Raw genomic sequence first — 11,021 nt, 5'->3', positions numbered from 1 at the left:
CACCTCGCTGCTCGTGGCGCTCGCTCATGCCTCATGCTCATGCGCGCGAGAATGGGGGATGGTTGAGGAGTATCGATTTGTTTGGCAGAAGTAACAACTCGTTTCACTATGAATGACAAATTTTCGTTGTACAAAGACAGTTATGACACACCAGATTTTGTGTTCGACTACACTTCAGCTTTCGATTATTCCTCCATTCATCACATGACTGCACTCAAGAAGCCGGAAAAGTTCCAGACTATATTCAGCTACAAGAAACAGCAAGTGGTCATCGACTTGGCAGGTATCCCGTAGGATCTGACAGAAACATATAACAAATTGACCGGAGTTCCAACAAAGATACGTAGAGGACGAACGCTAGCGATATCCCAGTGAGACTAATGTTAGCAGTTGCGTCTTCTTTCATTTCTTTCTCTGAAATGAAGTTTAACCGCTCGTGTTTGCAGATTGTGAACCAGAACCATGGCAGTCGACTGTGATTCGGAATATCATAACTTTCTTCTGCTACTTATTCCTCGTCTTCACCTTCCCAATCACCTGCTGGGTTTGTATAAAGGTACACGAGCCAAAACTTACTCAACCAAACGCTGCAGTCTGGAATATGTACAACGCCATCCACAGGCATACAACCATACATACGTGTGACAAGTCTTACGAAAATGCAATGCATGTATAAGTTTTAGTTAGCACGGAGTTTTCCAGCACAAAGATGTTGCAGCACCCTCCAGAATTTACTCATATGAATATACAGGGTGCGTGCAGATAAATTATATCCATGGGTTGTGGGTATAGCCAGTGGATTCCTCCGAGATCAAATCTCTGTCTGTGATTGGCCAAGTTAGATCATTTGCGTATTAATATCTTCCAGAGAGTACCATCCTTGGAGAGGTTGGCAGTGTTCAGGCTCGGAAAATTGCAACCAGTACAAGGACCAGGTATGCGTACACAATATTGATAATTTTGTCGTTTCCTTTCTTAAACGTGCAATTCAGTTGTTTTTGTTCGTGCAAGCCTGAGGTTGTCATCAGCTAATGCACATGTGCAATGCATATGTTCCTCTAAGCTGTCATATTGGTGCACGTAAGACTGCTTTATACAAGTGTGCAATACTTAAGGATAGTCATGTGAGCCCTTGCATATGGCTCACATTACTCCACTCAGTGGCTTCAACGCCGTTCTCAAGACTGGGAAGTTTTCCCACCGATTGTGCCCTCTGAGAGTTTCCTAGCAGACATTCCAGATAGCGCAGTCCCCCCTGAAGTCATCCCAGGATGCATTCTAACCCACCCCTGTTGCTGTCTCTTCCTTGCTGTCAATGTCTGTACACTGAGTAAAAATACGATTGGTACGTTCAGTTCCTCCTCCGACTGCAGGCCTAAATACTTTCACACGCTGCGTTTAGTCATTGGCAAATTTATTTTACGGAAAATGTTTGTAAAATATATTTTGAGGTACGCGTATGCGTAACTTATTTTACAAAATGGCCTCATTTACTGCATTCCAAAGCCTTCATGTAGCTCCTAGTTGTCGATTGAGTGGTGCAATCATTTTCGCCATGTTAACACTGTGCCCATATTCAGTTGGTATGTGTTCTAAAAGGACAGGAAGGAGTCTCATCGAGTGCGTCCTTGCATCCCTTTTTGCCGTTTATCAAAGTTTCATGTCCCGCATCTATTAACTATTGTATCGAAATATAATACACGCGCAAAAATCGCAAATACTATTTTGATATTTTGTCCCGAGTCCCTCTAAAATACTGTTTATTGCACTTTACTGCACCCTCTGTTTCAGGCCTGGTTCTTGTCTTTCCTGTCATAGACAGTTACATGAAAGTGGACCTGAAGCCCAAAGTGTTTGCCATTCCTCCTCGAGAGGTAAAACAGAAAAAGAAAAGAATACTTGCACTAAAGTGTGTACGAAATAGTTAATGCTTTTATGCTGTAAACCGTGTATTCGTACGAGCGACATTCCCCCAAAAGCGGAAGATGCAAAAAGCGTCATAGCTTTCTGCTGTCACGTGAGCGCTCAAAGCCATGTCTTCACGTACACTGCTAGCTATGGGGAATATCCTGCTACACAGCCACAAGATGTTTCGTAGCAGACAACAGGAACACACGCTCACAGTGTCATCTGCTAAATGCGCGGTACACCTATCCCGATATTCCGCACCGTGCGAATGCACGGGACGGAACTTGGGCTCCGTGAGCAGTGTTTTTGCTTTTTCTTCCAGCTAGAATATTCCGTGAGGATGTCGCTCGTGTGAATACACGGAAAGTGTGAGAAATGTACGCGTAACGCATGTTCGAGTTTTGAATTGTAAAAATATGGACGGTGCGAGAGCATTGTTTCTAAGTACGATTGCTATGTCTGTCTAGCTAGAAGCAATACTTGTGCCAGCTGTTAGCATTAACGTTGGAAGGAGTTATGTTTTCATATTTTACTCCAAATATTTAGGTGAAAACATGCTCTACCCTGTACTACTCTTATAATGCTGCATGCTGAACTTTGAATTCTCGCAAATTTTAAAGGCACACAAAAATTTATAGCAAGAATTGATGCAAATAGGTCCACTACTTTTTAGCCTGATTAGAGCCATGTACTTGTAGGTGTTGACAGGAGACGGTGCCATCCTGGAAGTGAGTGCCGAATTGCGTTGTCAAGTCGTCCATAGTGTGCGTTATGTGACACGCGTCAAGGAAGTGGATGCTACCGTTGAAGCCCTCGGGAAGCAAGCGCTCACTGGAGTCCTGGGATCAGGAGAGCAGGATGACCTTGAAAATCATAAAGAGGCCCTGGAGGCTACTCTTTTGGTATGGAGATCTTTCCCACGTCACCTGGCACACACCATGTGGTTGGAAGGCGTACCATTTCCAAGCTGCGAGGTGGGACCCAAAAATAATGACAATTTTTTCGGAGGAAGGAAGGGCGTTAGCAACATTTCTCGGACGCTGCGTCGCTATATAGTAGAGATGAGACGGATCTTTCAAATCCTTTCTGTAAAACGAGTTTAAAAAGCCAAGAAAAAAAACTTGTACTGGAGAGTGTTTTGCAGTAGAATATGATGTCTTCGTTTAATGAAGAAAATAATAATACAGTTTCGGGAGAAAGTATTAGCATATTTAACGTATCGTTCATCGACTACGAGAAATATATTAATTCTCGAGTCCGAATTATTTCCATAAAGCTAAAGGAACAATCAAAAGCAAAACCAGGTTACTTTTAAACTTGTAACGTAACAGTTCCTACCTGAACTCCTTCAGTCCAGAGCAATGTAAACGAGAAAACACCAGTCGGTCAATGAGCTTTTCGGCGGACTCCCGAGGCTCCAATTTGAAAAAGAAATGAACAAACGTGGTGAGTGGATTCGATTCGCCGTTTTGGCCACTTGGAATCGGATTCCCGAATCCCTGCCTAGGATTTGCGGATTTGGTTAGCACATCCCTACTATATAGTTTTTAATAATAACATTTTGGCTGTTTGATAATAATCCATTTTTGTCTGCGGGGGTCACGCGAAAGTCCGAAATGATCGAGTTTTCCGAAAAAACGAATTTCGCTTCCAAAGTCAACTTTATTAGGCACTAGGCCAGAAAATGATGTTGGTGCTTTCTTAATGGGCAGCCTTCCATTTCCGCCCGACAACGTTGGCTTCTTTTTCCCGAAGCGACATTTCATCACCGTACACGGGCGAAAGCGCCACAGTCACCTCCATTAGTTTCGAGGTTGGTGGTTGCTCTGGAAGACGGCGAGTCGTCGATATGCTGAACATGACGAGGGATCATTTCGGGACAACTTGAACATGGCAACATCAGGCATGTCCGCCTTCACCTAATGCCTGTACGCGTTAGGTGAAGTTTGCTTTACGGCACTGTCGCGCAACTTGCCTGTGGACAGCAAGTGCTGGGCGAATTTGGGCAGCGTTTCCTTCTTCACTCAGAGTTATGGAAAATGAACAGTCACTGTCCATTTTCTCGCCCGAATTTTTATATCGGGTTTGGTTCTTGTCGTACGAATTTCGGATGATACGAATATTTTCTGGCATCCCTCGAGATTCGTACGATCAAGATTCTACAGAAGATGACGATTCAACGTTATAACAGTTCCCACATCTGGGACCAAGTGAACAGACAACAGGAGCAAAATTTGTGGTGCACAATCGCTATTGGTGCCTGTTTCCTGATGTGGAAAGTGGGACACGGTCCCCTTTTAAACTGTTTCACTCCTTAGTCCAGGGGCTGTACGGTGTCCAAAATTAACTCATTGGGGCCGTTTTGCGTCAGAATAATGGAGCATGTCCGAAAAATCGGTCAGCGATTGTATTATGAGCTACGACCTGGAGACCAAACAGCTGAGCAGAAACCAAAGAAAGCGAGACAAGTGAAATGAAATGTTGATCCACACGAAAGGGCTTGTCCATTTTCAACTTGTACCGCAAGGTCCGACAGTTAACCAGCATTTTTAACTGCAAATGGTGTGGAGAAAGAAACGGCCCCGATTTGTGGAACTCGGGGATCGTGACAACACTCCCGCAGAATTGAGCGTGTGACAGTTTGTCCAGATCCCTTTACTAGCCAGCCCCAAGACTAAAAAGCGTTTTCAAGATGTGGAGGAGGTAAAGGAGAAAACAACGGAGGAAGGATGAAGGATCACTTTGCAAGAATTCCAGAACTGTTTTCAACGATAGAAAACACGGTGGAACAAGTGTTTTGCATCATGCTGCACCGCGTGGCATTTATTGCTCCAGCTTCTGGGAGACAAAACTGCTCAAAAATGTCTTTCGCCTCCTGACAGTCATAATTTTAGTCAATGCACCTCTGTTGTTGCAAGCTTTAGTCTCTCGCTGGCAAACCTGATCCAGTACAATCCAGTGTAAGTGAAGCGGTCGAGCTAAGCAAATATAGCTTGCGCGTTGTGTGACTGTGTCACGTTTCTTCTTTTTTTTTCATCTTGTCAAAATAGCGAAGAACAATGAGCGAGAGTAAGTGACAACTAGTTTTGCGAGTGTCGATAATACTCATTCAGCCGTTAGAGAATATCGTTAACCTTTCAGAACAAAACACAAAGTTGAGCGATGATACTCTCGGGGAGGATGACTCAAACAGTTCATATACATTTTTAAGATGTTCCGAGAAATCTAAGATTTTTGAAAAAACAGTTCTCTTTATTTTTGGGTTCTCCCTCGTATGTGCATTTATTTTGGAGGAATATTCGTCGCGTATGTATTTGTTGCGGGGTAATATTAACTGCATTACTAATGATCCAATAGGATTATTGGGAAGCTACCCAACCTAGGTGACTTTATCAATGTGGCTATGAAGTTGGTCAATGAAGATAACTATGAACATTACAAATATATCTGAATGACACGCTACTCAACCATATGTGGACACAGTGATGGAGGCCTGGGAGGCTAGTTGACGTTACATTGGGGGTCACCTGGTAGGAATTAGTAATGCTGTCACAAAATAACTCACTCTTCCTCGTATGGGGTACACCTAAGCAATTCTAGAGAATGCACTGATTGTGGGGATTGCAATATTCATCATAATCTAATTTATCTCGTAGACAAAGCTCAATGAGACCATTTTGCCATGGGGCCTCGAGGTAATTGGAGTAGAAATGTAAGTAAATGAATTATTCCAAGTTTCTAGTGACTCACTGACTGTTTTCTGTCGTGCACAGTAAAGTGATGAAGGTCTTAAAACCAGCTGAGCCAACAAATCCTTTGGCCCCCGTTGTATCTGCGCTCAAGAAGGCCCTCGGGTTTTCATCCAGCAACAAAAAACCTCCAATGACTGTGGCTCCTGTGCCAATGGGTCCAGGTAAAACTGTGCCATCATTTCAAATAAACCCTTCCTCAGCTAACAGGCACAGTTAACTCAAAGGGAAGGGAAGCTGACAAGGACGATACTTATCAATTATGCTAGTTTGAGCGTTTCATGACAAATTCACTAGGTCAGATGTGGCAACGAGGCCTAGCGCTCAGAAATTGCTGGCCTGGTGCTAGACAGGGATTGGAACTGAAACTGAACCCAAACCAAAAACTGCTAAAACTTGTATTTTTTGCTGAACCGGAATTGAACCGAACCAGTATATTTTTCTCGCGTTGAACCGAACCGGAACTAAACCGGAAAAATATTTTGGTGGTTACCGGTCAGATGTAATGTGAGTTGTGGAAGATCGGAACTAGGATTTACACGGTGGACTGAGCCGCATTTCCAAACAAATTTGAAACTGAAACTGAACGGAATAAAACTGCAACCCACGTGTGTGAGGTATTTTGTATTTCCTCCTCGCGGCTATATTGTGCTCATTCAGCTCCGTTAGTTTAGAGGTCTGGAGCGCTTTATTTCACCAGCTAAGGTAACACCTATCATTCATCAGGTAGTTCGAATACTGAATGCAAATGACAATTGTGTCGGAGATTGCACTATGGCGAATCAAATTTATTGCTCCCAAAGGAGAAAAGAAACTGGTGCGAATCCCCATTACAACATAAATGCAGCGTGTAAACAAAATTGCGTAACGCAGATGAAGTGCGTGCCTTTTCTGAATTTCACGCAACCAAATCTGTGACTTCTTGATGACCCCTATGGTGTTTTCTGTGTCACTTGTACAAGAAAAATATAGTACTGAAAGAAAATTGCTTTACGTAGGGGTGCTTCATGCCGTGTCTGCAGCACCGAGTGAACCTCAGTTTGAACAGCTCATCAATGTGCTGCACCAGTTGGCTCTGTACACGGCCAAGCAGAAGCAGTTTGAAGACGCAGAAGCTCGGTACCGCATCAACATTCATTCCGTGGACAAGAGCCAGACTGTCACTGCATACCTCAGCTTCAAGAATGGTTAGGGCCGCATTCTGTATGTGTTGCATGCATGGTCGTGCAGATTTTTAAAGAACGCCGGTTAATGAAAGGGTACCAGCAGTGGTGTTTGATCGAAATGTGCAACTGGGCGTTGTCACGCTTAATGCCCACTTTCCTCCTTCCCTGTCCCATCTAAAAAGCTGCCACTACGGGGCGACACCAGTACACCCATATCCATATGGTCCAGCAGCAGCGGGTTCTCTCCCTAAACAGATTTTCTGGGGGAATGTTTTCCGGAAGGTCGTATATCTCGTCGTATGTTCTACGAGCTTTTCGAGATGTCTCACAAATTTTGGGGGTTTTTCCTGGAAGATTGCTCGGTTCGGTTGTCCAGAAATTTGTTATCCGGACGAAAAGGGGTGACTCCCGAGGTGTCCGGATGTATATGTATTTTTTTCTGTTATCACCCCCTTCTCCAATTCCTTGCGACTCGAAGGTAGTTAAAGAAAGAAAGAGCCCAAACCCCAACTACACCCTTTTCGAGCGCAGAAACAATGTGACCTTTGCCTTCACTGGGTCAGAGAGAGTCGAGAGATTAGCGCCTTCTACAATTGTAAAGCATGTGGCCCTCTCACGTGGATTCCTTTTCTACACTCGAATAGTACGTAGTTCTGGTTTTGGCCCATTTGCATAGCCAAGTTTGTCAATTTATATCTCGAGGTATGTTCGGATCTCGGGCATTTAATAAAGATGATGAATTTCAATAATAACTGGTACCAGTTCTGCTATCGCATATTGTCCAGTAGATGCAAATATTTTCTGAGAGGACATCGGCCTGGCTGCGTAATGAGCTTGCACCAATGGCCACTCTCACAGTGTTATTTAGGGCTGCCACCTACTATTTGCCTCTGGGGGGACAGGGGGGAAATTTGCCCCTCCCCCTATCATATTCTTGATTTCCTTTCTTCCAGTGGCTTCTTCCTGCATCTTTTTTTGTGCCCCTGCAGTTGGGCTTGGGAGGTGCAATTTCCCCTTTCCATAGACGACGGGGAGAAAACTCCCTGCACATTTTGGGATTTCATGGCATCAGTCCAACTGACATCTTAAAGGTCTGATCCACGTGCCACAGACATTTTATGGATGTTGCCCTCGTAATGCCAGATGGATATGAGTAGAGATGGAAGCCAATACGTATATATTGGTTTTCTTTGTGTCCCAGTTCACTCTTAGACATTTCACTGGTCCATTATTCTTCCGTTCAGGTGAGGTGGAGCTGCTCAGAGAGGACAAGGGTGAAAAAGCTCCAGCAGAGCCAGATGTCACACTGGGGCTTTCTGCGGACGACCTGACACTGATTCTTTGTGGCCGTGAATCCCCCATGCAAATCTATGTCCAGGGCCGCATCCAGTTTTCAGGGGACTGGTCCTGTCTGAAACGCTTCATGACTGTCATTCAGGAGTGCACGGTATGAGGTCATATTTTGAGAGGATGACTTCTTTAGGCAAAGTAAGGGAACCATTGCTTTTTGGTAGCTTACGTGAAAAAAAACTGCTCCATTTCGTAGCAATGATGTCAAGCAACAACTCTATTTTGTGATGAAACAGGTATCCTTCTGTTTGATTACCTCAGCTATCGCTATGTTACTATGTATACGTACCTTAATTGTCTGCAGCTGCATACTGTGAAACAGCTCGCGAATTTGGAACAATAATTGACACCATTCGCAAACTTTGTTTCCACAGTTGGTTGTGCAGGCAACAGTTATCAAGTATGATAGAGTTTGTCTTGTCACCAGCTAGGTATGTGCCATCCTATGTGTATCTGTGGCATGCTTTCCCAAACAGCTTTTGCAATATATATCTACGTCACACTTCCGTGAGCAGCTCCTACATTATATATCCATGTTATAGTTCTCTTAACTATTTTAATGGACTGTAGCAGGGTTCTACAAAGTTCTGAAGGCATGTGTACATATGTGTATGCATTCGAGGCCTCTTAAGACCAGAATCAAGACCAAGGGCTTTCGGACAGTTTGAACGATTGTCTCTTTTGTTTGGGTTATGCAAAATGCCAGTTTTTAAATCCTGTTTAGAGCTTCGCAACTGGTTTTCTAGAGACCGTTTTCTTCAGTAAGAAGACGCACACCCCTGTGTTTTCTAAAACTGTGGGGGAAAATCGGGTTTTATTCCAAGAGCCGTCAAATGGTGAAATCAGACAACATCTGGTAGAAAAAACAAGAGCACTTGTCACATTTCAAATGAACACGAGATGCCCGTGCTGAATGTACAGTGCCCATATTGGTGGCTCAATTTGCACTTCGACAAGTTATCCCTTGGGGGGGAGGGGTTTACCCCGACTGACGATGATAAAAAATGGGGGTTAAAAATGGGTTTTACCACGTTTAACCCTAAGGCATGAGGCTCTACGCACACATATACAGTAATATGGTAATGCTGGAGCTAGTTGCATAATTTTCCTTGACAATGTAGTTATTCAGGTGCAATATTTGGTAAAAAGATGATCGCATCATTTACCATGCTCACCATACAGCATCCATGCCTATCATCTAATTGCTTTCCACATAATACTGGCAATATTACTTAAGTCCCCAAAAGTCCCACTTTTGCAAAAATTTTGCAGAAATCTCGCCCTATGCTTTTCAGACTTGCATTACCCTACCTGCGTTGGCAAACGTAAAACACTAGTCTATAGAGTGGCCAACAACAGAGGTCAAGATATGAGAATGTAAAACTAGTTATTGTTCCTTAATATATTCCTCTCTCTTCTCATTAATCGTGTTGAACATGTTGATTCTAACGGCAGAGATGTTGCAGCAATGTGCCAGGCTGGAGCGTTAGTCATGCTGATGCACCCTTTCTAATGCAATACTGTCGTCATTATTCGAGAATCGTGCTGAAAGACTGTCGCTTTTCCCACAATGTAGTCATTTGCAGGAGCAGACAGAACAGTCTCTTGGTGTGGAGAATAGTAACATGATCTATGCTTTTGGGACAGGATAACATCTCCCAGTTCCTGTACTGTGCCAATCAAAGCGGATCATTTTTTAAAACAGTCTTCTAAGCATTTATCTCACATTAGTCGCACAGCACTTTCCCAATAGGGACAGTGACTACAGAACAAATGTGTTCCTACGATATAGTAGTTGCCTGCTAGTTTTTATAACGTGTTGTGGATAGCCTCGTTAATACTGGTTAGAGAGCTTTATTGTGCAGGTTCTAGTCACATCTTCCTCTCCTTTTCAAACAGTGCTGTGACTACTATAGTCTTACAATGCAGTCCATGTGCTGCAAGCTCAATAAAATGTATTTCTACACCCAACATTTTGGTAGAAAAAGGATTCACTGGTTGACGTAAACTAGCAAATTGGATGACTGTTCCATTTATGCTACTGTTCCATGCTCTTTTGGAGCTTTTAGGAGCTCTGCCTTCACACGCACGATAGTGACAGACGACAACAGCAGACGGCAACGTGCTGTTCTCATGCGTCCTGTCGTGGTCTCATATGCTTACCCGTATCGATCTTCAAGCATGAAATGGGCACTGTGTCGATTGTGTATCGGCGCTATCTCTTGGTTCTTTACTGCGTTACCCCAGCTGTGGGGTGAATGCAGAGAAGAGGCACCAGACCCTGAAACCACAGGTGCTGGTTCTGCCACCACCAAGCTTTCGTGTTCATAAAAACTTGCCCCATAGTCACGGTACATCACACCAGCTGTCCTAAATACCACAAACCATTGCATACAGGGAGTAATGGTAACAGAAACTGTATATATTACTGGCATTTTTAACGGAGATGGACCCTGGTCTTTCATAACTAGAAAGTAAAACAAAAATGAGCGGCTGGTATTTCATTCAAGTAGTGGTTACTACTGTCCTGCGATTGCTTCTTATTTCTGAGGACTCTACCAAATGTACCACCAGTAATACATGGCCTGAACGTGTGTGAGAATGCTGCACAGTCTTACCCGACCCTGCTGCCGAGAACTGAGCCTTGTAATGGAGAAATAGTTCATTGTTTTAATGTAAAGGAATGACTGGAGTAATTGAAAGGGTCATTGTTAGATCCTTCACAGAACTACTACTGGGGTGGAGTGTGTTTTTTCCCATATTTCTTGGTAGTTCCAAATCTGTAAGCTAAAAGTTTTTTATATGATTTACGAGGGCTCCACTGACCAAAGTTTCTCGATACAGCAAA

General features: G+C 43.6%; 1 protein-coding gene across 1 annotated transcript; it reads left to right on the top strand.

The window, feature by feature from the left end:
- LOC135369069 (stomatin-like protein 1) lies at positions 1-10,146 on the top strand. Its single transcript, XM_064602717.1, has 9 exons — positions 1-283; positions 447-556; positions 869-935; positions 1,792-1,874; positions 2,607-2,810; positions 5,565-5,620; positions 5,682-5,821; positions 6,656-6,844; positions 8,068-10,146. The coding sequence occupies exons 1-9, from the start codon at positions 109-111 to the stop codon at positions 8,274-8,276; spliced, it is 1,233 nt and encodes a 410-aa protein (XP_064458787.1). The 5' UTR covers positions 1-108; the 3' UTR covers positions 8,277-10,146.
- The last annotated feature ends 875 nt before the right edge of the window (positions 10,147-11,021 follow it).

This window comes from Ornithodoros turicata, chromosome 9, assembly GCF_037126465.1.
Source record: "Ornithodoros turicata isolate Travis chromosome 9, ASM3712646v1, whole genome shotgun sequence".
Classification (NCBI taxonomy): Eukaryota; Metazoa; Arthropoda; class Arachnida; order Ixodida; family Argasidae; genus Ornithodoros; species Ornithodoros turicata.
Note: the sequence above shows the minus strand (reverse complement) of the source record. Positions and strands in the feature narration are given on the sequence as shown.